General features: G+C 50.7%; 1 protein-coding gene across 1 annotated transcript in view; it reads left to right on the plus strand.

Annotated features, from left to right (window-relative positions):
- FLT1 (fms related tyrosine kinase 1) overlaps positions 1-26,411 on the plus strand; it is a 105,130-nt gene that overhangs the window by 66,276 nt on the left and 12,443 nt on the right. Inside the window, exons 10-18 of the mRNA XM_023530708.1 lie at positions 4,311-4,417; positions 8,397-8,529; positions 13,123-13,227; positions 16,545-16,658; positions 18,490-18,578; positions 22,017-22,173; positions 22,594-22,691; positions 23,335-23,457; positions 25,057-25,168. Of these exons, the coding sequence (XP_023386476.1) occupies positions 4,311-4,417; positions 8,397-8,529; positions 13,123-13,227; positions 16,545-16,658; positions 18,490-18,578; positions 22,017-22,173; positions 22,594-22,691; positions 23,335-23,457; positions 25,057-25,168 (1,038 nt within the window). The remainder of the gene's footprint in view (positions 1-4,310; positions 4,418-8,396; positions 8,530-13,122; positions 13,228-16,544; positions 16,659-18,489; positions 18,579-22,016; positions 22,174-22,593; positions 22,692-23,334; positions 23,458-25,056; positions 25,169-26,411) is intronic.

The following is a 26,411-nucleotide window of genomic DNA, read 5'->3' on the forward strand; positions in this document are numbered from 1 at the left end:
GACTTAAGATAACTATGTGCTATAATTATCACTGCAAGTAATCACGATATATATAAATACGTTCTTAGAACAGATTTAGGCCTCGCTATTGAAATGCTATTTTGATAGCATTTATAATTACACAGGAGAAAACAACCCGAAGACTAACTACCATTTTGATATTCCCGAGGATGGCTGATGGGTACACAAATCCAGACAGCACAGGACTGCCTCGGGGCCCTGCAGTCTCGACACCTGACATGGCATTCAAGGCGTAATATGTCCATTTTGTGCCACAGTCACTAAACATTCATGCGTTTCGAGAAAGGATGCACACAGCAGGAAGTATACACTACATCCTTGAACAAGATTCCAAGAGTGAAGACTAGGAAAAGATCAAAGCAACACTGTCCTGGGTCTCCAGCCGTTCCTTTGAGCATCCTTGGCCAGCTTTCAGTTTTCCTTTCTCCTCCGAACCCTGAGTGTCCTCCACGCTGGCATCTCTCCTCCTGAACCCTGCCCCTGCATTCACTCCCAGGCCTCTCCTGGCACTAGGAAGGATGTGATAAGCTAACTCACAAGTGCTGCGGGTGACTGACGTTACTCCTTTATTGGGTGCTGGCAGTTCAGGGGGGTTTCTGGAGGAGAGAAGAGCGCTCAGAACAGAGATGAACTGCCTGCTCTCTCATTCCACACAGGAAGGCGGGGGGCGGGATAGACCTGCCTTTGTACTGCAGATCTAAACAATGACATAAAGCTGTTCTCAGTCGAGAATTCAAAAATGGTGATGAAATTAATTCAGTTATATGTTATGCAAATTGAACATGCACATAATGTGCATTAGCCTACTTAACTTTTGCAATAATCTGAATGAAGGTTTTTTTTCATACTGACGAGTAAGAATCTGAGGCTCAGAGAACCTTAGGACTCTGTCCAGGGTCACCAAGCTGGGGAGTGGCCGAGCTGAGAACTGTTCCCCAGTCTGAAGCCAGGTGCGTCACTGCTCCCGAGCTGCGTTACCTTGGGCAAACTGCTGCAGTGGGCTCTTCTACACAATGGACGTCAATAATGGCAATCCAAACCAGCACGTCTGAAACAGCCTCCGGCACGACGTGGAGACTTAAAATACGAATTAACACCATTATTTGTTAATACGATAAACCGAATCCCATTTCAGCGAAACTTTCTATATTACACAGTCTTCCTAGAATTACCAGTGAGTCACCCAAATGTTGTTCCAAACCTCAAAAATCCTATTTGCCCTAAGGATTTAATGTGCTATAATAAAAAAAGGTTTACAGAACTGATGGCACCTAGGAACAATTTTAAATTTCTTTACCTAAAATTCTCTTGCAAACATACTTCAAATTTAAACCTAATACAACATTTCCATACGTCACCGTCCTTGAGAGGCATTCCTAACTGGTGTGCACATATTCCTAAAAAGCTGCATAAATAATATGACGGTAACTTTAATATTCCTACAAGCCTGAGAGAAACAGCACCAGTTTGGAACCCCATACCATATGGAAGTGATGTCCCTGAGACCTTGTGCTAACTCCTGTCACTGTCAAACCCCACCCACGTTTCCGCTGGCCTCCTCTGCCCTGCCATGTGCAGCTGGCCTGCTTCATGCACTGAGCTCACCAGCTGTCAGCAGCAAGTCGAATCTGGGTCTGGTCAGGCTGGCGTGTGGATATCTGACCTCTGAGAAAACGCCCACAGCAGTCCACCTAACCTAAGTCTGTTCTGACGGTTACTTTCCAGATAAAGACAGAGATCGAGCTATCAAATGAGATACAGAGATACTACATTATAGCTTGTAAAACCCTTATTTTAGTATTCAGTAAGCAGAAATAGAATAGTAAGTAGATCTTTCCCTTCTAAAAAATGTTCATCTTGAGGAATGTTTTTAATGAGTTGATTCTTTAAACGTATTAAGTGCACACAAACACATTCGGTCCCACTGAAAGGAATTTCGCCTGAGTAAGGACTGTGGAATTACTCTGGGGGTCAACTTCCTGCCCCGTGGAATGCAGTGGGAATGTTCCCACAGTGGGGGGTGGGGGGGTCTCTCCCAGTGCACTCCATGCAGGAGGCATCTGAGAAGTTTTATGTAGACAGTGCCCTGTCTCGAGATGCTATCAGCATTTCCAACTGCCAAAGGCCACTGTACCCTCAGCAGGTCCCAATAGGAGTCCGGGAAAATTATTTACAGCATAAGCAAAGAAGTGCGTGTGTGCAGCGAAGCAGCATGAGACCTCTCACTGTGGGGTAGAAAGTCCAAGCTTATGTTAACTTGAGCTTACGATACTCTCATGGAAAGGATGCACAGTGAGAAAAAGGTGGTCATACTTTGAAACGTCTTCAAGGAAGTTTTCTCAGTCAATCCCATGAGGTCCAGGGACACTCAGCCACAAGCTGACCAAGCGGCACATGCAGCCACACTCACTCACGCAGCCCGTGTCTCCGGGACACCGATTACGTACCAGGCTCTCTTCTCAACGCCAGGGAGGGAGGGAACCAGAGAACCAAACCCTACATCCCACTGCTTCGCTCCAGCTTCGAACATACTCGCCATTAGGATCTGAATTCCAGACCCTGGGCTCCAGACCACGCCCTTGGGCAGCAGAGTAATGGGATTAGGTCTGTGATTTGGGACGGCCACTCGGGCTCCAGGATGGAGGAGAGACTGGAGGACTCTGGGCTGGTTAAGAAGCTGAAGCAGTTGTCCAGGGGGGAAATGACGGCGCCTTGATTTAGGCAGTGATGGCGGGCTAGCACAGGAGGCAACGATTTCATGAGCCATGGGAGTAGAACGGGCAGGACTTTGGCATGGGACGGACGCACAGAAAATGTCAGTTTGCCCTCTACACTGAAAGGCAGGCACACTGCAGGGGCTACGGGGTGCAGCAGGAAGTACATGTACTCGGCGGCTGAACCCATGAGCCAAGAGGCACAGGTTCCCAGCTCGTGCACTATTTTACTGTGATTCAGGGCGGAGAACCTCCACGCAGATGCCCGGGGTGCTCAGGGTCTGGCCCTGTCCTAGCTCTCACCAGTTCCCTGCCGTTTCCCAGCTGGGTCTTTACTCATACTGATCCCTCTGCCTATATTCCCCTCCCCTGCCTTCACCTCTATAGGTCGAAATCCCCTTCAAATGTCTCTTCTTCCAAGAGGTTACACTCTCTCAACCTCTGAAACCCTTTTTGTCTCATTTCTTTTGATTTGTCTCTTGATTAGGCTGTGAGCGAGCTCCTTGAGTGCCAACTGTGCCTTATTCATCTTCCCGTCTCCTCCTGGCCTGTGGTAGGGCGCAATACGTTTCTGTAGACTTGGAACAAAGAGCCAGCGAGACGATGTGTTCATCTGTGAAACAGGATGTCACTGCCACCTACTTCGTAGGGTGATTGCGAGAGCTTGGCAACTAAGTGCCCGATAAATGGTATCACCCAGATCATCACTTCTAAAAAAAAAATAAGTTTCATTTGTTCTTTGCCTAAATTAATACTAAGCCTCTGTCTCCTTTTCACGAAGTTAAAGGCTCAGGACGTCACTTTAGAATTTCTGAGGAACTGTCCCCTGGGACACTTTCCCGCCCACGGGGGCATTCCTTTGTAAATCCCAGAGCGCTTCCCCTGTGGAGGCTTCTCTTGAATATTCAGAGTCTTTTCTTTCTGGTCCTGGGGCACAAGCGCTCAGCCTTTGATCTCTGTGATCCTGTGGCGGGAGGTGACTGGGAGGAACCCCACCTCAGCGGTCACCTCTTGGTCACCTCTTCTCACCTCAGTCACCACAGGCTGACGCTGAGAGGTCAGCAACAGAGCCCCTAGACGTGGGGAGCTGGACGTGGGTGACTTGGCCTGGGGGTTCCAAAAGGAGCAAGCAATTGTGACAATCCTTGAGCTTTATTTTTATTTCTAAAACCTACTTTGAAGAATTTTGTGAGTCCCAAGGGAGCCCTGATACGTAATTTTTTTTTTTTTAGAATTCCCTCTAAAATCCATTAGGGAGATTTAATATCTTCCAGATTTAGCAGTTCAATAGCTTTTGTTCCTGTCTTAATTTTTTCCCATTCTTAATTTCTCCTGATATTTAATTGGCCATTTCTGGGACTATGAAGTTTGCACACTCAACGGTATGATTTCTGGAAAGTCTCCTAGTTTAGTGGGGGTAGATTAGGACAATCCCACAGGCAGGAATGAGAAGCCCCAAGGGCATCAGTGCCAAATGCCTCTGTGCCATCCAGGGCCCCGGCCTCGCCTACGAAACTGCAGGGTCCCTAAGCCTGAGGACCGGCTTAGCACCACCCTGGTGTTGTGTCTCTCCAGGCACCTCGGACAGATCCAACCTGGAGCTCATCACGCTGACGTGCACGTGTGTGGCTGCGACTCTCTTCTGGCTCCTGCTAACTCTCTTTATCCGAAAACTGAAAAGGGTAAGAACATTTCAGGTCGGTTCTATGCTCCTTTCTACGTGAGAGCCTAAGGTGCCCGGCTGATGTCTCGTGCAGGCACTGAACAAACGTTAGACGTCTTTCCCTTCCCTCTCGTTCCTGGTGAACGCTGAAAAGTGAATCAGTTAAATGTCTCTAATCCATAAAGTGGGGCGTTCACAAAAGGCTAGAACACAGGCAGATGAATATTCCCAGGCACAGAAAGGATACTTAGGATCTAAAAGTATGTAAAAAAGTCTTTCAATTAAATTCAGTATGAGACCCATGAAACCTTCTTTTACTGAACCTAAGAAATAAAAAGCCAACTACGGGCACACCGCTGACGCACCTGTCACAACACGGAAACACAGACGTGCCCTGCACTGCACGCCTGCCGCACCCCTTGGGAAACCGAGTTCTTGGGAACGCGAGGTTGGGGTCGGAAGTCGGGACATCAGATTTCTCTGTGAGGCCTGCAGCCTGACCTGCTTCTCTAAGCTCAATGGGGAAAGAGCCAATGCTCATGCGTTCAATCACTCATTCATGCCTCAGATATTTACTGTGCCTGCTCAAGGCGGAGCGCCGGGCCCTGGGTAAGGCTCTCTGGTGACAGTGGAGAACGGATGACAGTGTGTGCAGCCCAAGGCGGAGACCCACTGTGATCAACTACTAGACAGACGTGAAAGTGTAACTGGAATCAGCCGACGGGAGGACGCGTGAGGGTGTGGTCAGGCAGAGGAGGAGGGAAAGGTTGTTGCAGGCGGAGAAGAGCCACGTGAAGCTGGGCCGGGGCAGAGGGACATCGTGAGACAGAGGCTGACAGAGGCCAGCGGGGCTGCAGTGGTGGGAACAAGGCAGGGAGACAGGAGACCGCACCACCAGGCAGGGCTGGCAGGCCACAGTAAGGAAGCTGGTCCGTATTCTAGAACGGGAAGCCTGGGAGCGGGGAGCAGGGCTGTGGAGCCCAGGTAGTGATTTCAGTGCGGGAGATTTGTGTCTGCAAAGATCATTGTGGCTGCTGTGAGGAGAATGGAGGGGGGCCAGGGACAGTGAACAGAGACTCCTCGGAGGCTTCACAGCCGTCCGTGTAAGCAACGATGGCCGCTCGGTCTAAATGATTAGAGTCAAGAGAGATTTAGGAGGTAAAATCAAGAAAACCTGAAAAAAGTCAGAGAGGCCTCCGCGATGCCTAGAGACGCATCGGCCCTTATCAACGTGCCAGGCCTTGTGGGAAGCTCTCTGCGTAGCATCTCCATCAACCCCTTAAACAACTCAAAGCGGCGAAGACAGCATCGTTACCGCTTTACAGAGAGGGAGACCGAGGCTCAGAGACTTCAAGTAACTTGTCCAAAGTCGCAGTGCTAATTAGAGCTGGAGCTGGGTTTTGAACCCAGGTTGTTTGGCCATAGACTTGATGTTCAAAACCAATGAAGTGTACTTTCTAGGGCGAGAAGCGAGGCGCGCAGCCATCCTCTGTGGTGGATGCGTAACCTCAGGCTTTCGCCGTGTGGCGATGGTTCTGAGACATGACAATTAGAAGAAAACGAGGGTCAAACAATAGCATCTGAAAAGGGAGACAGGCACACAGGGAAGCAGGCCGAGGCTGCGAGGGAGGCGCAGAGGCTGCGGGAGTTCAAAGGCGGGGGGCGGGGGGGACTTCAGAGACAGCGCAGTTCAGAGACAGACTTTGAAGGCTGTGGCTGGAAGGAAAGCAGCAGAAAAACACAGCCCTGCGGCTTCCCACTCCCCAGATCAGGGCAGGGGTCTGGCTACTTCGCACATAGGAGCACAGTGGACAAAAAACCGGAAAGGCAAATTGGGACTAAATTGAATAGGTCTGTTGTATTTCTAAAATTCTATGGCATTCTGATGTTGATAAGAAAGGATGAGCGGGAGAGATTATCATCTAAACGACAGAATGCCCATAAAGCTGGACAAGTGACTGGCTGTAGGAGGCAGAGAGGAACAAGGCATCAAAAGCTATTTGCACGTGGTTCCTCTAACCACAGGTAAATCCCTCATTTGTGATAAAGACTACTTTGCCTTTTCATCCCCACCCTGCCTAGGCTGGTGTTATAATCATAGCTAGCTTCACTGATGCTTATTATTGCACCTGGGCCCAGTTCTGACAGTTTTACATGGATTATTTCATTGATATTCGGGACCCTCTGAGATAAGGACGCTCATCACCATTTTACAGAGAAGGAACTCGGCTTAGGGAAAGGTCAGCAACTCGCGGGACACTCTGGGCTGGTCAGAGGTCGAGCTGTGATGCAGGTCTGGGCAGTCGGCCTCCACGCCTGGGCTCTGAAGCGCTTGGTGGTTCAACACCCCCGCTGCTCAGTGTTAATGTCAACTGAGAGAATAAACATTTGTCAACTAAGAGTCTGCTATCACGCTGTCCTCAGAGCCCTTACTGTAGGTTTTTTGGTGTTTCCTCTCATCTGCCTTATTGAGATAAACCATCACATTCCACAGGTGCCACACGGGGACATTGTTTTCCCTCGCCTGCCCCCTCGGCACCTCCACCAACACCACTGCCGCCCCCATCCCGGCCCCCTGCAGAACCCAAGATGTCCCTGCCAGGCTTCAGCACTCTTCTGCTCTCTGAAGACTGGAGTTGCTACTTGTGGCCTTGGCACACTGGACACTGAAAAGTTTAGTCACATAACCTGTGCCAGCAGCTTCTCTAATGAACACCCAGGACCCCGCATAGGAATTTACACCCCTCCACAGCCTCACAGACTCGCACGAGTGTCTGCCAGGCTGGGCCCCTACAGCCGACACCAGGGGCAAATGGCAGTTCGTGACAAACGTGCTCCAGGTCTTCCTGTTTTCCATTCTTTGTGGAGGCCAGGCAAATCTTTCTGCCTTGAGCAGTTAGTGATAATTTTTGTGAGAAAGAGTCTGACTGCAAGTGATGGATGAGGTGAGCGGTGACAGCCCAGAGCGGGGTGAGGGCTGAAGAATGTGGGCGGGTGTGGGATGGTGTGCTGGGGAGGCTGTCTTCTCTGCTGAACTCTGACCCTGTAAAGGACAGGCGCTGAAGGACGGGCCCTAGAATGCATTGAAATAAAGTTCGCATAACTTTTAGGGTGGGCGAGCTTACTTCCTCTCTGTTCAGCCCACATAAGGGAAGTCAGTTCTACGATTAACAAGAAATACACCCGTGGGTTTGAGTCTAAGACAGTAAGAATGATCTGGAATAAAGGGTATTTCCTGGGGTTGACTGGCATTACCGAGATAAAACAAGCACTCGCAGGCAGAAGCTCGCCTTCCTTATTTGACATCCCACCAACGCCGAACGAATCTGGGACATGGCTGTAAGTCGAGCTCCTCGGCTGGTGAAATAATCCACTTCTACTTCTCACTGAAGGTCAATCTTATCCTAATGTCACCAACGGACCCGGTAGCCATTTCAGGCAGCTGCCGCAGCTAAGGGGACAGGCCCTCACTACATATGACACGTGCCTCTCGACTGTCCCACGGGCAGTGGGCTTCCTTTGCCACCTCTGGCCTTTCTTGCAAATGTAGGAAAGCTACAGCCATGGAGCGCCCTGTCGACCCATCGGTGATATGTACTCCCGCTGACACAGAGTGGCCACGGAAAGTTATTGTCAGTCACTGTTTGGAACAGTTTTATGAAAATCCTTTGCATTTTTTAGAGAAGGACTGTCACAGGCTAATTAAGAGCAACCAATAAGGTCACCGGAGAATCCAAGCGCGTTTTATATGAGATAGGACAGCAGAGCTCGCACCACAGAGACGCGGTGTGGGAAAAGTAAGGCCTGTCCCGTGACACTGCACGTGCAGGTGTGACGTGCACATGTGTACACAGTGGGCTCCTGTCTGTCCCCACCACAGGTGTCAACCAGATAAACCCAAAAAGCAGCAGACGTGCCAAATGTTGTTTTATATTGGACAGCCAGGGGTCTTTAAGTCGTTTCCTTGTTGGTGACTTTGAGGTCTCTTTGTTTCTCAGTCTTCTACGGAAATAAAGACGGACTACCTGTCAATCATAATGGATCCAGATGAAGTCCCCCTGGACGAGCAGTGCGAGCGTCTCCCTTACGACGCCAGCAAGTGGGAGTTTGCCCGGGAGAGACTTAAACTGGGTAATGTATTTGTCCAACAGATTCCTGAACCCGGAACGAGCACCTACTGTGTGCACTGCTTTGAGATTCTGCCGTCCCGCCGGCAACGGCCTGGCAAGGGGGTGGGCACAGGGGTGAAGGACCCTGACAGGATGCTGAGACGCGAGGTCAGGGGACAGGGAGCATCTGTTCGTGCTCTCCACGGTTCTCAAGCACCTCCTCTGAGCAGCAGACACTCGGCGTCTGATCCCTCCCCGCTCAGCATGACGGCGCTCGCCATAAAGGCAGAGAAGTGAGGGAGAGAGGAGAGTCCCACCGGGAGCCTTACGAGCGCAGGCGCGCTTAGTGACAATTGTGAGGAGTCTGAACTGTGTGCCCTGAAGACAGCTCAGGACGAGGATGGCACAACCAAACGTCTGGTGGAAGCTGGTGCTCTGCAAGGCCGCGCACGAATCCACTCGTCGTCGGCTCCGAGTTTCCCGGGGTATTTGAAATGTCCAGCGGAGAAAGCCCTCGGGGTCATTCGAAGGGCAAGGGCTGTTGTTTTCCAGGTAACACGGACGCCATCAACACCAGGCAAATGTGCTCCCCACTAGTTGCTCCAGCTCAGACACCACAGCGTGAATTAATCTCCTGCCGTGGCTACAAAGCATGGAGGCCTCACTCACTCCCACCCGAAGTATCTGGGCTGCGAAAGCTTCTGAAAGTTTTCCACTCATGCCTATGCACGCCAGAGTCATTAGTGGCTGGAACCAGGAAAAGAGATCATGCCTCCCGCGTTCCTGGAGCTTGTCACTCAGTGTGAGGGCCCGCTGTTCCAAATTCCACGGCACGGCCTCCCCTCCCCACTGCAGCCTGCGTTGAGGTGTGAGGCGACAGAGAGGGAGAAATGACTTTTTTGTTCTCTTGGGCCTTGAAATGATTCCACTTACTTTTCCTCCTACACGAGAACGAATACTTGGCCCCAAGAGCATGTTCTCTTTGGCTTGAGGAAGAAACTTGGAAAGCAGTAAAAAGCTGGAGAGGCAAAAGCCAGTAATGGCTGCTGACGGGGAAAAAATATCAACTAAATTTAGAGTAGTTAAGGGCAGGTGGCACAGGAGATGAGTTCCTTCTGCAAGTCTAAGCTACGTGGCAGCTAGCCCGGGCCCCTGCAGTGACCTTGGCAGGGGACATGGGATAAATTCCCACAAATGAAAGCCATTCTCAGGCCACGTTGCTTGCCAGAGTTATTGGTCACAATCAAACATGCTTCTTCCAGAATAGGGCGCGTGAGCTTCCCATTTCTTCACCCCTTGGCCTCGTGTCATCACGATCCATCACACACAAGGACACTGCTGAGCCCCCCACCGGAACCCCCGAGGCTCTGTGGGTCTCAGGGAGCCCACTTCAGGAGAGTCTCCTTGATGAAAGTCTTTCTCACGGCTCTCTTACTTCCCAGAGTTGCCAGATGCTATGATTTGGTTAACGGACACATGAGTGTCTTTGACGACAGAGAGAAAGTGTGGCACACCAGCTACCTGTCCTTCAATGCAGAGCGGGGCCCCAAGGGCCCGAGGGGTGCTCTCCTACTAACTGGGGAGCAACAGGCCTCAGATTTGTGTTTCTTTGTTCAGCCAAGTAAACGACAGAAAGTGATCTGAGGCAACATCTGGCAAGGAAAGTAACCAAGGTTACGTCTGCACAGAAAAAGAGGAAAGGCGGCTTGACGGGCAGCTGTGGAGGGGCTTCAGATGCACGAAGTGCACCAAGCAGGGCGCGTCTCATTCCAGCCGTGTGCGCTCTGTGGGTTACTCTTAGCAGCGAAGTCAGAACTCACAGCGCCCGGTAGACAGATACGGTGGGAGCTTAGGTCACAGGTGTCGCTGCCACTGAAATTCCTGAAATCTGGTAAGTAAAGAAACTGTTTTGTTAGTGATTCCTCACTAAGCCTCAGAGAGGACTCAGCTTCTACAAATTATCACAGACGTTGGGATAATGCCTGCCATTACATCTTCCTACTGGAAAATAAACGCAGAATTAGCTAATATGGGAAACAACGCAAGGAGTCTGGAACTTGGCAAGCGGATGGTGCCTAGACCACTGCTGCCTCTTGTAAGACCGGCTCTGAATGACAGACAGGGGTCCAGCCCCACGCTCCCATGCAGTCTGTCTAGAGTGTCCCAGGGACCCTGGCCAGTCATTCTTGGAGGAAATTCCAATATCCCTTCATTGTATGACAATGACCTAGCAGTTTGCTGAGCTAGTTAGTGGCATTTAGGTAGCACTAAGAAGGTCTTTAAGGAAAAAAGGATCAGACGAGGTTGAGGCCAGTGTGACCAGGCTCCCTGGAACTGGAACTGCGGGTCTGCCAACGGAGTCCGACGGGTCGGACATTAAAGGGCCCACGACAGCTTCCTGCTGTTTTGCGAGGCAGCAGGAAGCTTCTGAGAGAATAAAGGAAAAGACTGGGGGAAGCCAAGGGAGAACGAACCGATTCTCACCGACAAGAGCGAAGCCCCCGAACCCTGACACGACGGCTAAGGGAGTGCACGGAGGCTGCAGTGTGCAAAGCGTCCCGCCCGCCCCAAACGAGCAGGAGCTTTGGCGGCCTGTGGACGGTTGTCCCAAGGTCCAGAGTGTCGTACTATTTCCAGGCTCGGGGCTCTTCACGAGATGGTAGGAGGTACTTCAAAAGAAAAGCGTTCTCAACCTAAACCGCAGGGAGTAAGCCTCCACTCAGATGCGCCAGTGCCGCCGAGTTGGAGGCAGTGTCTGCTGGTGCTTCCTCCGCACATGGTCCCCACAGTCCCTACATCCAGCACCTTCAGGCCACCGAGGCTCTGCCACTTAAACCAAGTCCCCGTGCTGGTCTGTGTCTCGGACGATTTTATCTGAAGAAGGACGCACTGACTACGTCCCTGCCCGGAGTACCTCCTCTGAGAGGAACAGGCTTTGTCAGTAACTACAGGCACATGTGACCAGAGGAAAAGCATGTCGCCAGCGCGCCCCTCCTAATGCAGAGTGCATCCCTCTGAGAGAGACGCAGAGACAGCTACAGAGCGGCTCATATGTTTACGCTGGAAAATGCAATTCTCTCGCCTCCTAAGTGGACGCCAGGGTGGCTGGCAGCGAAGATACTAGGCGGAGGTAGTGTGAAGACATCTTCGTTACTGAGCGGTTGTGCATAAAAGCATGAAAGTTCCAACGGGATGAAGCAGCAGGAAAACTTTACGACAACCTGTACAAGAATCTTAACAAATGAGAAACTATGTCCTTTAGGGAAAGGGATTGGAATAGGAGAGGGGGGAGGGAGGAAGGAAGGGAAGAAGGAAGGGAAGAGGGAGGGAGGGAGGAAGAAGGGGGGAGGGAGGGAGGGAGGGAGGGGGAGGAAGGAAGGGGGCAAGGAGAGAGGGAGGTTGGCTGGCTGGCTGGCTGGCTGGCTAACTCAAGGCATGTTATTGGAACAGTCTGAGAAAGAAGACTCGGCTGGGAGAGGAGGCTGCTGTGTTAAATTAACACTGTAGTTACGAGGACTTAACTTTCCACCAGAGGCATTTTCTTGGCTCCCCCCGCCCCATCCCAAGAACCAAAAAGGGTGACTGCTTTGGCCCCTCTTCCTTTCGCCCCATCGGGCTTGAAGTGCACTGCTTCTCTGGGCTCTCCTTAGCTTAGCCACTTATCCCCTGAGATGCAGGGGAGCTGAGGTTTCTCGGGGTGCCCTCCTCACGGAGCATCACTTTCAAGGTCTCGCGTCCCCTCTGCTTGCCCGGGACTGTGGGAGCCGGGCTTTGAACACCCCACAAATTCCCCAGCACCACTGTCCCCTCTGCACGAATGGACAGGGGCCTTCTGCGCAGCGGGCATGGGGTGAGGTTCTGGGCAGATTCAGACATGGTCACTGCCCCTCTGTCAGGCCGCCTCACGCAAGGGCGAGGAAAGAAACATGTCCACAGGCGCCCCGGCAGGACCTAACGGGTGCCACTGCAGACACCTTGCTTTGTCCTTGCACTCGGCAACCTCCCTGCGGTTGAAACAAATTACTGCCAGTGGCTGACTGCGAAGGTTTGTAATCTGAAGTCTTATCAGGGATCCTGGGAATATTCTGCCTGCCAAAGAAGTCAGATAGGACGTAGTGGTTCTTTCTTAGCTATGAAGCATTATTATAACCAACAGCAATAAACACCATTCTCGATTTCTTCCTTTCTGCTAAAAACACATCAGATGATCTGAAGTGGCAAGAAAAGGGACTTAGGTTAAGCGCAGGGACACATGCTTGCTGATTAGATTATTACACAACTGAGGAGACTGCCCAGGACTTGGTGGCCTCTCCCTTCCGGGGGGACTTTATGAGGACACCCGCTGTCCACCAGCGCCAGTGCCTTCCAGGGGCCCAGCCTAGCTGAGAAGGACGAGGGTGCCTCAGAAGCACAGGAAAGAGGTGGAAGGAAGACACTCCAGAAATGTGTCCCTCACTTTGACTCTTCTGGGGCCGGTTCACTGGAGACCCCATTTAGAGCTACACGCCTCACGCCACACATACGCACACGGGAAAGGTGACACCTCCTTCCTGAAAAAGACTTAAACTCGCCCAGCTGGCTCGGCAAATAAACCAATGTCTTCTTTTCATTATAGGCAAATCGCTCGGAAGAGGGGCCTTTGGAAAAGTGGTTCAAGCATCTGCGTTTGGCATTAAGAAATCACCCACATGCCGGACTGTGGCTGTGAAGATGCTGAAAGGTATGGACACTGTAGTTTGGCTTTCGACCGACCCATTACATCCCCTAAACATTGATACTAGGTGAACACAGCCTGGGAACACACACAAGCTGTTTCTGCTCTGCCCACAAAACTTCCCTCTGCTGCCAGAAGCATCTTTACGTCAGGAGTTTTAGAACAGGCCAGCAGGAGCTCAGCACAAACTTTGTAAATGAAACAACGCAGCCTGGTCCACAGGAAAACAATTTCTGTGATCTTGGAGATCTTTCCCCCACCACATCTCAGACCCTAGATTATCAGGGACCATGGTAACCACAGGTTCAACATTTTGGAATGATCCACTATGACGTCAAAATGGAAATTTAGCTGTACATCATAAATCCCGAAGGTTAAGCTGGGGTTTGACTTGACCGTAAAGGAAACCTGGAAAACTGAACAAACGAGTGCATCAGAGCCATAAATTATTTTACACTGTCAAGTCCCAACCATAAAACATTTTCTCTTTAGAAATTAAAAACAACAACAACACAAACGAATTATCTTCCTTCCTAGCGCTGAATGATACAACCAGTCCGCGATGCACTGGCAGGTAGAGCCAGGTCACACAGTGACCTATGAGCACCGCCACAAGGCAGGCTGAGTGAAAATCAGTGAAAAGTGTATAAACCAAACATCTCAAAGACTCAGGTCTTTGTGTAGAAAATACTTCGTCTCCTCATTCGTGCTAGATTTTTATGTCACTTTAACGCGTTTTAAAGTCCCCAAACCAAAAGAAACAGGACTGAAAGCCCAACGGCTGGTTTGCAGCCTTCCGAAGTCTCCCAGGTATTGGCAGGGGCCTGAGGCTCGGGGAGCCATGCCCCCGACTAAGCAGGTACCCAGCGAAGGCTCCCGGAGAAGGGGGCCATTTGCTCGGGGGACTTCAAAGCTCCTCTTCTGGCACTGACACCATCACTGCAGAAGTATCAAGTAATGACATTTTCCACATCGAACGGCTGTCCTTTGCAAGGAAAGGCTTTGATAACACTCTACGGAGAATCTGAGAGTTGTAGTCTGAAAGTAACCAGGAAGGGAGTTGGCACCCAGGACCCAGGACTTTTGTGGGAGATGGACGACTCGGATGGTGGCAGGTATTTCTGTGAAAATCCTGCATTCCAACTCCCCAGCCCGGACAGCCCCACCCCAGATTCCGAAGAGAAGAGTCATCAACGTGGCTGCTATGTGAGAAAGCCCCAGACTGGGTGCTTTAATATATGCGGAGGAACCACCCAAAACTGCCATTTTCCTTACTGTCCTCTCTGCAGCCTGAGAGGTAGACATTATCCTAGAATGTCGATGAAGACACGTGGCCCAGAAAGGTTAACAGCCTCCGCAAGCTCCCAGTGCAGAAGTAAGGGTCTGATGCCAGTCTCCCAGCTTTGAGGGCAGTGCTTTCCCCCACAGTGCCACTCAGGAGGGCTGCGGAGGCCGCCTCCTGGAATGCCCCATCGCTCTAAAAGCGATCCTGGCCTGTGTTCCGGAGGCAATGTTGTGTCCAACCCTGAGACACGTCGAAACTGAATCTGGAAGCAGCTGCTTCCTCAGCCAGCACCATTTCCCTGCCTACCACCACCACACTCTCTCTCCAGGAGACGTCAGTCTGCTGCCCACGTTTGTCTATTATGGGCCCTGCCCACAAATGGAACCACCTGAGCCAGAAAGCCTGGTTTTCCTCGGTGCTAAGGAGGCATAAATGCATGCAGGGACTGAGGAGCCTGAGAGGGAAAATTCTGACTCGAGCTTTTTTTAGAGACCCAGAGAATCTGCTCTATGCAAACAGAAATAGTGTGCCTAATATCTTCATAAGTGTTTATCTTTTTGTTCCCATCAGCCTTGACTGAAAAAGACTGCCAAATAACCCACTATATAAAATTCCTAAATACCACTTCCATTCAGCTTTCTTGTTTTTAAATTGGCCGGCCATCTGTTTCGAGGAGAAACTGCAAAGGCAGACTGTCAAATGCCATGAGCCAGAAGCTCTTTCGAAGCGCCCTTCGGTAAAACCTTTAACCTTTGGGCCTTATGCCTATGTCTGAAATGAGAATAATAATCATGCTGTTTATTTATCTAACAAATAAATGTTGAGTGCTGTGAGCCAATCCCGAGCTCGTAGGGAGGCTAGAGTTTATCTGGTTATTATTAAAAAATGATTTGTGCTTATGAAATATGTCGGTATTTACCACTATGTCAAATGCACGTCCATCGCCCCATTCCAGAAATACTCACACATGTGTACAAAGATTACACACAGGCCGCATCATTTGTAATGGCAAAAAAACAAAACAAAACAAACAAAAAAACCCACCCTGTATAGTCTAAACGTTAGGAATGCCATTGATCAATCAAAAAGAATGGAAAGTCTTCAACATAAAAAAGGGGTAAAAGCAAATTTTTAAAAATATACATGTAATCCCATTTATACAAACAACAACAACAAAAACCTTTGTTTGGATATTTACAAATGCATAGAAAAAGGTCTGAAACTCCTAACAACAAACAGTGGTCACTTCTAAAAAGGTAAGTTGGTTGGAGTGGCTTTCACTTTTTACTCTACATATATCATATCGTTAGAAAATTTTACGGCAAGATTATATGACTTTTTTGCTTCTAACAATAACTTAAAATGTTTAAATGCCTTAGAAATCAACCAATGGGAACAAAGAGAAATAACAAATTTAATTTAGCTTTAGACTCTGCTAATTCTTAGACTGACGTCGTTTATCTCTGAGAATGAAACTGAAGTCAAGAGGCTTACAGATCCTCGCAACTTGCGCTAACCCTGAGGACTCTGGGGAGGAAAAGGTTAAAGGGAGCACGTAACACACGACGATGACGATGTTTACAGAAGTGGCTCCCCTGCTGCTTCCAGGCCCCTTGTGCTCCTTTGTAACTCCTCAAAGAGGGGAAAAGCGAGAGAAAGAGGTGCACTGTGGGCACATCCCCTGCCTGGATGGTTCTGGCCGTGCCTGGTACTGGCAGAAGGGAAGCCTCTGGAAGGCGCTTCCACAAGGTGCCCTGCTCTGAGTCAGCCCATTACTGAACAGGACTAGGTCCAGAGAGAGGAAACGTGCGGTGACTAACCCCACCACCACGCTGGGCCTTACTGTAATCGAAAGGATGTTGGCTCGGGAGGGTGGGAGTAATGAAAACAGTCTGCAGACTTGGCCCTTCTGCAGAATATGGGGAAGTTAGTGAAGCAACCAGCTGAAGAGTGACAAACCTGGGGGGCAGGAATGCCGCCTCCGGCGGAAAGGGCCCCATTGTCCGGTCGCCTTGACTCTTCCTTGCTTCTCACACAGAGGGGGCCACGGCCAGCGAGTACAAAGCTCTGATGACTGAGCTCAAGATCTTGACCCACATCGGCCACCATCTGAACGTCGTCAACCTGCTGGGAGCCTGTACCAAGCAAGGAGGTAAATGAGAAGGGGCCGGCGGCTCCGCCTCACGATCCACTCCCTCACAGTGGAGTTCTCCGACCTGCAGCTCCTTCTCCCTAGCCCTGCCCCCCCTCACCTCCTGGAAAATGGCCTTTCAGCTGCTCCAGAGGAAATAGTTTGTCTACTTATAAAAGGAGGCTCCCACCCTAGAAAAGCTTTCCCTATATAGTTAAAGGTTCTGAAAAGGACTCCCTTTCAGATCTCCTTCCGCGGGCTCTAGGCCAAGTGGAGGGGGTTTTTCTGGAATGATGACTTTGAAGGAGTGTGACCAGGGCTAAGGTAAACGCATAGGTTGTGCATCCCTTGAAGCTTCACCTAAAGCGGTGAATGTTCCTGAAGACCTTTCCATCCGCCCCTATGGCAAGGTTAGTGCCTGGCTGTAGGTGCGTGATCACTGCTGGAGCCAGAAAGAAGGGTGTAAAGGACCTACGCTTGTAAATGTTTTCCAAGCCCGGCAAAGGCAGCAGAGATGAAAGGCAGCCGGGAAGGCCTACCGGCTACGGGTGGCGGTGGGGAGAAGATGCTAAGGGCTGGGGAGGCCAGAGCTAGAGTCCCGAGGACCTAGACACAGCTACCTGCTTCTCTATCATCCCTGAGTAATGCCAGGGAAGCTCTTCCTCGAGTTCTCTGCCTTGGCAACCTCGTTCTGTTTGCCTCGGCTTCGCGCCCGTGATTCTGACTGGGGGTAACCAGAGAACCCACCTCAGGGTGCGCGTCGGAGCCCCGCGGAGCCGGCTTTAGGCTGGAAGCACCCCTTCCCCCCGAAACGCGAGGGTTGCTGGCCCCCAGGTAGGTACCCGGGACGCGCCGAATTCTCCCGGGTGGCGGGGAGTCATGGAACCACTGGAAGCCACCTCTTATTCTGTAACCCGGAGGGAACAGGTGCCGTCGGGGTCTCTAACTTGCATTTTTAAACCAGCGAAGTCCTGACTGACTGAACACCCCTCTACTGGGCCGGCCTCGGCCTCTGGGAGCTCAGGGGAACTAGGCCGTCAGGGCCGCAGGCTCACAGAACGCGGGCGGCCGCCTGCTCGAACAGTTCCGGGTCATCCCGCTTTGACCCGGAACCAGAAGTTGCGGCCCGCGGCGGGCCTCGTGCCCGGCCTTCAGCGCACCGCGTGGGACTCGCGGTGCAGCTGGGTGTTTCTTCCTACCCAATCCTCTTGCTTCCTTTTGACCAAGACCCAGGAGACGATGGGGTCAGCCTCTGAGCTTAGTGTGACTCTATTAAATAGTTGGGGGGGGGACTTAAAAGAGTAATATTTGTGACGCGAAATGTGGGTGCAATTCAAATTGGCGTGTTTATAAGGGGTTATTGAGCACAGTCACTCATTTGTACTGTCGGCTGTGGCTGCTTCGACACTACCAAGGCAGAGCGAGTAGCCATATGGCCTGCGAGGCCTAAAATGTTTACTGTCCCGTCCTTTACAAAAAAGTTTGGTCCCTGCTTTAGCCCTTCTTAAGCTGCTTAACAATGGGGTGGGTGACAGTGTCCTGAGGCCCCTCTACTCACAGAAGAGCGTGTGGCTGGCACTTACAGCCGGAGCCCCAGCTTTGGCTCCTCCCCTCTTCAGTTGTTTCTCCTTCTACTCTTTCTGCTTCTCCCTGAACCACAGTCGTCTCTTATTCCTTTTGTATTTTTTAAACTCCTTCTCAGATTAAACTGAAAAAAATCTCTCACCCTAAGTTGCATCTCTAGGTCCCACTAATATAAAGACTAGTCGTTTTGAGGTTTCTGAGACCCGCTGATGGCTGGCAAATAGCTGACTGGCTTGGCGTGGCTGAGCATATGCTGTTTTGGCTACAGGGCCCCTGATGGTGATCGTGGAATATTGCAAATATGGGAACCTATCCAACTACCTCAAGAGCAAACGAGACTTATTCTTTCTCAACAAGGTAAGGAATTTTGCGGCTGGAGGTTTCGAAAGATAGCAATGAGTTTCCATTTCGGCTATAGCAGCATAAAGCAAGAGAAACCTATATTTTTCCATCAGTGACTAAGCTTAAAACTCAATCTCTGCTTTTTCCTCCTTTTCTGTTTTTTCCTTCCATGCTTATATATCACACTCTTTTAAAATTGTTTATCTCTTTAAAATGTTTTCGTTATATATCACACACTGGACAGCACAGAGAATATTTGATCTTAGTGTATGCAGCGATAATCAGGGGTTAAAATTTACTAGCCATCTATCTAAATATCTATCAGATCATCTTGATAACCTTATTTCTCTTTCTCTCTCTAGATATATAGAAACACACACAAATCACTTAGTTATTTGTTTCTTAAAAGATGATAGCAAATATAATCGTCTCCATTTATTAGATTACAGGAATTTATGACTCAATCAACTGACTTCACAGTCAACAATAGACCGATGATAGGGCCCAAGAAATCACTTTCTCCTCTTCCTACAGCCCTTTCTCCCACTTCCCTCGACCCTCACCACCCTTGTCACCCGTATACAGACACCAAATCAGTCTTATCCACTAGAGTAAAGGTATTTAGTAAAAGGAACACATGGGTCCAAGTACTGAAGGCAAACCAAGTTCAAGAGTTTAGTAAAGCTTTGCCAGTGTGACCCACGGCAACCATGTCATTGCCTTCTCTGGGCCGGAGAAGCTTGGGAGACAATTCGACATTATTAACTGATAATTAGCAATGTTGGTGGTGAATCAATGTAGTGTGGAGGTTAAGCATCAGACTCCAGAGTCAGACCTCCTGGGTTTGAATCCTGTCTCTAACAGTGATGAAATCTGAGACCGTGGTACTCAGGGTACTCAGTCCTGCTAAATTTCACTTTCTCATTTATCAAATGGAAGTAACAGTAACTATCATGGTCATCATTATTGACTCATGGAGATAGAAAGATTGGGTGGGTCCAACTCAATGCCACTGACCTATTCGATCTGTGTAATGAATCAAGTGTCCAACATCCACGTATGGTGCCCATCTCTGTCACGTGGGCGAGAGTCATCAGGTGGCACACAAATAGGAGCCGCTGGACAGCTGGCCCATCCTCTCATCTCTCTAGCTTTGATCCAGCCAAAGACACACAGGTAGGTGTTCTAGACTGTATTTTACCCAACTTTAAACCACGCTTTCTCATAACTAGAATCTTAAAGCTGAGAGAGATACTTGTGATCAGCTAGTTCAAGTGATTGGCTTAAGGACACATACTTACCAAGAGATGAAGCCGGGGGAAAAGAACCCGGCTCTCTTATCTCCCCTTCCAATGCTTTTTCTGTGTGCTACATTGGACAAGGAGGAAAAAAAAAAACAAGAAAAAAAAAAAAACAAGAAAAAGTGGAAAGTGGTGCCCTGAGCTAAGAGTGCAAACGCCCTTCAGTCCTGAAATCCTGGCCTAGCTTCAGGAAGAACTAAGCCAGCAGAACACCCCAGGGACCGGGGCAGGATGGAACGTTTGGGTTTGTGCGTCCTTTGTTTTGAAGAGTTTGCTTCCTCCTCTGGCTATATTTAATGATTCGCCTCCCTGTCGGTGGAGCCTAGTGTTTTCGTGGAAAACACATGGCTGTATTTCATATTTGAAACCTAAAAGAATGTAAAGAGAAGGTGAAAGGAAAACCAAAGGCCAAATAGAAATGGGATATTTCATTTTCCAACTAAATTCGCCAGGATCCTTAAATATCGTTTTAATAGATCCACTATAGTCTGCCGGAGTCCCAAAAGTTCAGTACATCAACCTTTATTTAACAGAGGAGGTTACCAATAAGCAAAGCTGAAGGTACCGTTGATTGGGAGTCAGGAAGAGGGCGAGGGAGCGTGAGTTACAGTCACTGGTGACACGCCCCAGGAAGCGTGGTCACAGACCTGAGCGTGAGTGGACCCGTTGAGCACTTTTCTCCCTGACGCCCTTGCCCGCACTCTCCCGCTGCTGCCTTCAGTCCTGGGGACGATCCTGTGAAAAATAAAACTCCAGGCCCCAACTGAGCGGAATCAAACCTAACTGCCTCAGGAAGATGCAATAACAAAGGGTTATATTCTTTACGTGTCCTCAGGTAGGTCACCTGGGTGGCGGTGGATGTTTACTTGGAGGCCTGCCTCCCCTCCTGCAGCACAGGAAGGTCTCTTCTGGGGCGGGGCAGGAGGGCGGGGATGGCTAGGAGCCCAGTACCCACCACCACACTCTCAGAGTTGGTCAGGCTGGCCCTCCTGAAGCTACCTCTGTCCTCTGCTTGCTCCCACTGTGCCCTCTAGTGGAGGGATCACTCCTACTTGGTGACATTTCTAGGAAAAGCCAAGGCAGGACCTGCGAGCCTGGTTAATCTTAACTCTGCCACTGCCACACCGTGCTGGAGGATCAAGGGAAACCACTGAAGCCTAGTTCCTCTCAGCCCGTTTCAATACTGGCATCTAGCAGAACTGAGCCTAGATACATGGTCCTGTCACGGAGCCACTGGGAGAACTAAGTTTCTCTTGTCGTGGTTGTTAGAGGAATTACTAAATGTGATAAAAATCTTTTCGGGTTCCACACGAACACCCAAAACCAAGAACTCCTTTTCTATGAGTCAAAACATAACAGATGATAGAGCTTTTCAGGTGAGGAAGATGAAACTCAGAAAAGTAAGGCGATTTGCCCCAGGTCACATGGGTACTGGAAGAGCCAGGTTATACACTGGGGCTTGGATGCCCCATCCAGGCCGAGAGGCTGTTTTTACCCATTAGGATCAAGCCGTATCTTTTATTTTCACTGGAGGAAAGAAAAAGAAATGTTCTTGCTCCCCCTTCCCCAAGGAGACTAAAGGAATTGGTAGCCACGGCCCTCATTACTCCCCACAGGGATTACGAAGTGAAGGCCCAGGTTCACTAGGCACCCTTTCCTGCCCGTCACATCATCTTTCACAAGGCGGCCCATGGTATGGAAAAGCGGTTACGGGCACAGACTAGAGCTGGCAAAACCTGGGCTCAAGCGTTGCCATTCACTAGCTGCATGTCGCTTTGATTCCTTGACTTCTCTGAAGTTGTTTCTTCGTATATAAGAACTACAGCATAAAACTGTTGGAAAGATTAAATGAGAAAATGCGCCTGAGATCCTTAACATCCTGGCTCACAGAGTCAGCGCTCAGTAACTGCCAGTTGCTGTTAATACTCACATGTCCTACCTCGTGCGGTCTAGAAGCCCGGTCAAGAGCAGAATAGACTCCACGACCCCAGGAGTGGCCAGGTGCTTGCCCATCATAAAGCCCTTGCTGCTAATTCACTGTCCTTTTTGTGGAATGACATTCTCTCAACAGGGGCGATTGCCAGCTCGAGGGACTGACTGTCTTCCCCGGTGGCACTCCCTTTCATCCATGTCCCTCTCGGTCTGTTCAAAGGATGCAGCGTTACACGTGGAGCCTAAGAAAGAAAAAATGGAGCCAGACTTGGAGCAAGTCAAGAAACAAAGACTAGATAGTGTCACCAGCAGTGAGAGCTTTGCGAGCTCCGGGTTTCAGGAAGATAAAAGTCTGAGTGATGTCGAGGAAGAGGAGGGTAGGTATTAATTCCTTCCTGTCCTACAGTCGGAGATATTTTTACAACATACTGTGCATCTCTGAAATGTTTTTTTATTTATCAGCCTAATAAACATCCGGGAGACTTGGAGGGCAATGTCCCAAGCAGATAAGATTTGAATTAAGATTATTTTCAGGGTTGCTAATTTTGACAGGGAGCTGTAGATTGTCTCCCCTCGGGCCTTTTGTCTTAATGGCTCATTCCCCTTCCCCCACTCTGCTAAAACGGGCTGGAGGCCTGGAAGAATCTCTGATATTCCTACTGAAACTCAGATGCTCTTGAAAATGAACTCTGATCCACTTGTTGGTTGGTTTTATGTTTTGCTCACATTGTTCCAATATGGGATTTGGCGGAGTAACAAGCACCGTTACAAACAGCTACGGTTTTAATGATTTCCAGATTCTGACGATTTCTACAAGCAGCCCATCACTATGGAAGATCTGATCTCTTACAGTTTTCAAGTGGCCAGAGGCATGGAGTTTTTGTCTTCCAGAAAGGTCAGCCTTGCTCTTTACTGTTGTTCTTTGCCAAGCCTGGACACGTGGACGCTCGTGTGGACAAACACGAGTTCGCTCTAAATCCACTCTCGTGTGGACAAACACGAGTTCGCTCTAAATCGCATTTCCTAGTATTTGCTTGCACTCATGTCCTTAAACGTAGTGAACGTGGCGAACGCCTTCCTTTACGCCGATGCGAGTGAGGGCTTTCGACCGCAACGCGTCTTAGGTACTTAGCTCCAGGAGAAGCCATCCTGGGTTTCAGACTGGAGAAACCTGGGCCCCGTGCTCCGCGCTGCCCTCCCGCAAACCGCAGCCAGGTCGCCGCCGAGCGCCACAGCTTGGGATCAAAGGCTGCGGGTGGTTTTGCTCCAGGGAGAAGTCCCTGCCAGCTTCGTTGGTCAGGGTGCTGTCCCGCAAAGGCGTGGCAGAGCGGGCTCGGGCTACGCCTCGCCTTCGGGGCGTCCGAAGGCCACGTTTGTAAAGAGGCGCTTCGTGTCCGTGGCAGTTCTGTGGGCGCTGGGGGCTGCTTCTGTCAGGTGACGGATGCTCAAGTGGAGAAGAATAATGACACACAGAAGCCGCAGGAAATTAGTCAGTCAGATTAAGGAAACGCATTGATTATGCAACTGTTTTATTATAGTGCATCCATCGGGACCTGGCAGCACGAAATATTCTTTTATCTGAGAACAATGTGGTGAAGATTTGTGATTTTGGCCTCGCCCGGGATATTTATAAGAACCCCGATTATGTGAGAAAAGGAGATGTAAGTCGGTTCGTTGTTTATTTGGCTCATTTATACCCTGTCATTTTAAGCCGCAGACCGGAGCCCTTGGTAAACATTCACACTTCCTCGGCAGTGGGCCCCGAAAGCCGTCACGTGCTTTCTGTGAAGACGAGCAGCCCAGGCGGCTGTGTTCCAGGGAGCCCTTGCGTGGGGCTCCGAAAGGCCACCGTCTTCTCATTCCGTTGTTCCCTCCCTCCTGGCTTGGTCCCTGTCCTCTGGGCAGCGCTGCCCGAGATGGCCAGCCTGAGCAGTGTTTAGTGGGGCCTCGGCGGGACCACACCGGCACCTCCCTCGGACTCCCGTGGGAGTTTTCTGAACCACGGGAAAGAACAGCCTGGACTCTTCCCTCAAATAAACCCACTGATGGCTTCAGCAGGTGTATAGCGCTCAGGAAAGGGTGGGGCGGGGGCGGGGGCGGAGTAGCATTATCTTGCTAGAGAGGAAACCGTTTGACTCCAGCATCTGCCTTCCATGCCCGGCATCCCCGGCTGGCTCGCACTGGCTTCTCTTCCCTGCTTGTTTTTGGACGGAGTGTTATGTTTCACTTTTGTGGGTGACCTCCTGTGCCCTCTCTTCTCTGGCCTACACCCTGAGGGTTTGAGCTTGTGTCTGGGCCTAGCCGATTACTCTGCAGTAGTGGTTCTCAGACTTCAGTGAGCATACAGACCACCCAGAGGGCTTATTAAACTACCGTTTGTGGGGCCCCACCCCTGAAATTCTGGCTCAGTAAGTCTTGGTGGGGCCTGGGAATTTGCTTTTCTAAACAAGTTTCTAGGCGCCGCTGGCACAGCTGGTCCCCAGACAATACTCTGAGAACCATGGCTCCACAGTCTTCACTTCATAAAAGGAAAAAAACCCCACTTTCCTGGGGAGTCCCGATTTGCAAAGATGGCATTTACCTACGTGTCCGTCTGTCCTCCTCTTCTGTCCGTCTGTGTCTCAGCCTCTCCCTGCTCCTCCCCCTCGTGTTTTTCTCATTGTCTCTCTGTTGTCCCATACTTCCTGTCGATTCCCATCCATCTAGAGTGGCAAGGCCTGTCTCATTGGGGTTCTTGCTGCCTGGAAGAGAGCTGAAGTATGTGTGCACACTTGACAGCCAGCCGCATGCACTCCTAAATGCTGTCTGTCTGTCACCTTCCTTCTTCCCTGTGCCTTTGCCCACTCCCCCCACTCAATGACTTTTAAAACCCGGTCTTTTTACATAAGAATGCCTTTCAGAATCCTTTTTCTTAGGAAAAATCCCTGGAATTCAATTTTCAGGCTGTCTTCTAATTCAGATCACTCTTTCTCAGGTCCCTGTGGAGTGCGAGTGTTTCGGGGGACATAAATTTCTTACAGGCATGCCAGACGTGGGAGGGGCTCCCCGAACACGTGTTATCTTCATGGGAATCAGTGTGGCCCGCAGCTCTCGCAGGCTGACCCTGCGTGTCGTAGGAGTGTTCTATGTTAGGAAACCGTAACTGCTCTAGGAAGTGATTTCTGGGCCAAGTGCTATCTGGGAGGTGACCCACGGGCGCTCGGGTTGAATGTGCTTTGTTTGCATGTCCTTCTGCTCAAGGCCCCCTTGCCCTTTTCTAGACTCGACTTCCTCTGAAATGGATGGCTCCTGAATCTATCTTTGACAAAATCTACAGCACCAAGAGCGACGTGTGGTCTTACGGAGTTCTGCTGTGGGAGATCTTCTCCTTAGGTAACTTTGGGGGAGGAAGAGGTCGCATAGCCCAGGACCGAACGTCTGTCAGGGGTCCTTGGGGTGGACCCGAGCTTGAGGTCAGCATCCAGGCAGCCGAAAGCCGTCCGGAGGCATGGGTCCACGGAGAACCCGCGTGAGGGGTGTGCGCCCCTATGGGGCGGGAGGCTTCCCACGGACCCCAGCGGGGTGGACCAGTAGGAAATCTGAAGTCGGGTTCCCCGTTGGCCAGTCTGGCTCCTCCTTCCTCCACCCTTTTCCCCCTCCTGATTCCTCAGACACCCCGATTCCTACCACCCTGCCCTCTTCCCTGCCCGCGTCCCCTCAGAATCTCTGACGAAAGGCCGCACCGAGCCAGCTCAGCTAGTGTCAATGATGAGGCCTTCGGTGCTGCTAGCAGCGCGGCCGCTGTCAGCTGTGAGCCTCGGACCCACTTCATGCAGCGTGAACGCTGGGACACTGTTTACTCTGCTTCCAGTAGCGTCCACGGCCAGTGGCTGGGAACCTGGTCCAGCCCCAGGCGCACGGAGCCCACGTCAGCTTGCAGACACACGCCGCCGCTCCGAGGCCTCCCTCGTGTGGGGTCCAGCCAACAGGCGTTTGCACTTTGCCAAAAATTGGCCTTTCAGAACCAATAGAAGTCGCCCCGTAACATCCCTGGTTTCCTGTAATGTGTGAAAACCATTCCTCTGCTTTCGATGACAGGCACCTGTTGCTTCCACTCTTTGAAAGCAGCTTGGCGGCCACGGCGGCCCCACAGTGACACAGTGCCAGCGCCGTGCGCCTCCCAGCTGCTTCCTACCAGCAGCAGTCACTCGAGAGTGCAGACAAACACATGCGGAGGTGGCGGAGGTCCGAGGGCCAGGACGGGGACCAGGAGCCTGGAAGGGGCTCATGGGCATCCTGGACAGGCAGCCCAGGCCCCTCTGGCCACGCCCGGTCCTCCGCCCCACCCCATACAGCCTCCTGGGGCTCAGGCCGGGCATAGCAACGAGTCCCCGGCTCTGTGGACGATGACAAGAAAGTAGTGAGTGACAGTCATAGAGGTGCGAGTGAGCCACAGTGCTCGGTCCACTGGCTTTTTAAAAAGAGCCTCATTAACACAAGGAAAGAGTTTCTAATGGTGGGACTTCTTTAGAGTTGCTTTAGAGTACAGGACAGGGTCCCCTCAGAGGAAGGAGCAGCCCTGGGAATGGCCCGGGGGCGTCACAACCAGCACCGCGGGTCCCCGACCGACCTTGTG

Source organism: Pteropus vampyrus, unplaced genomic scaffold, assembly GCF_000151845.1.
Source record: "Pteropus vampyrus isolate Shadow unplaced genomic scaffold, Pvam_2.0 Scaffold52, whole genome shotgun sequence".
Lineage (NCBI taxonomy): Eukaryota > Metazoa > Chordata > Mammalia > Chiroptera > Pteropodidae > Pteropus > Pteropus vampyrus.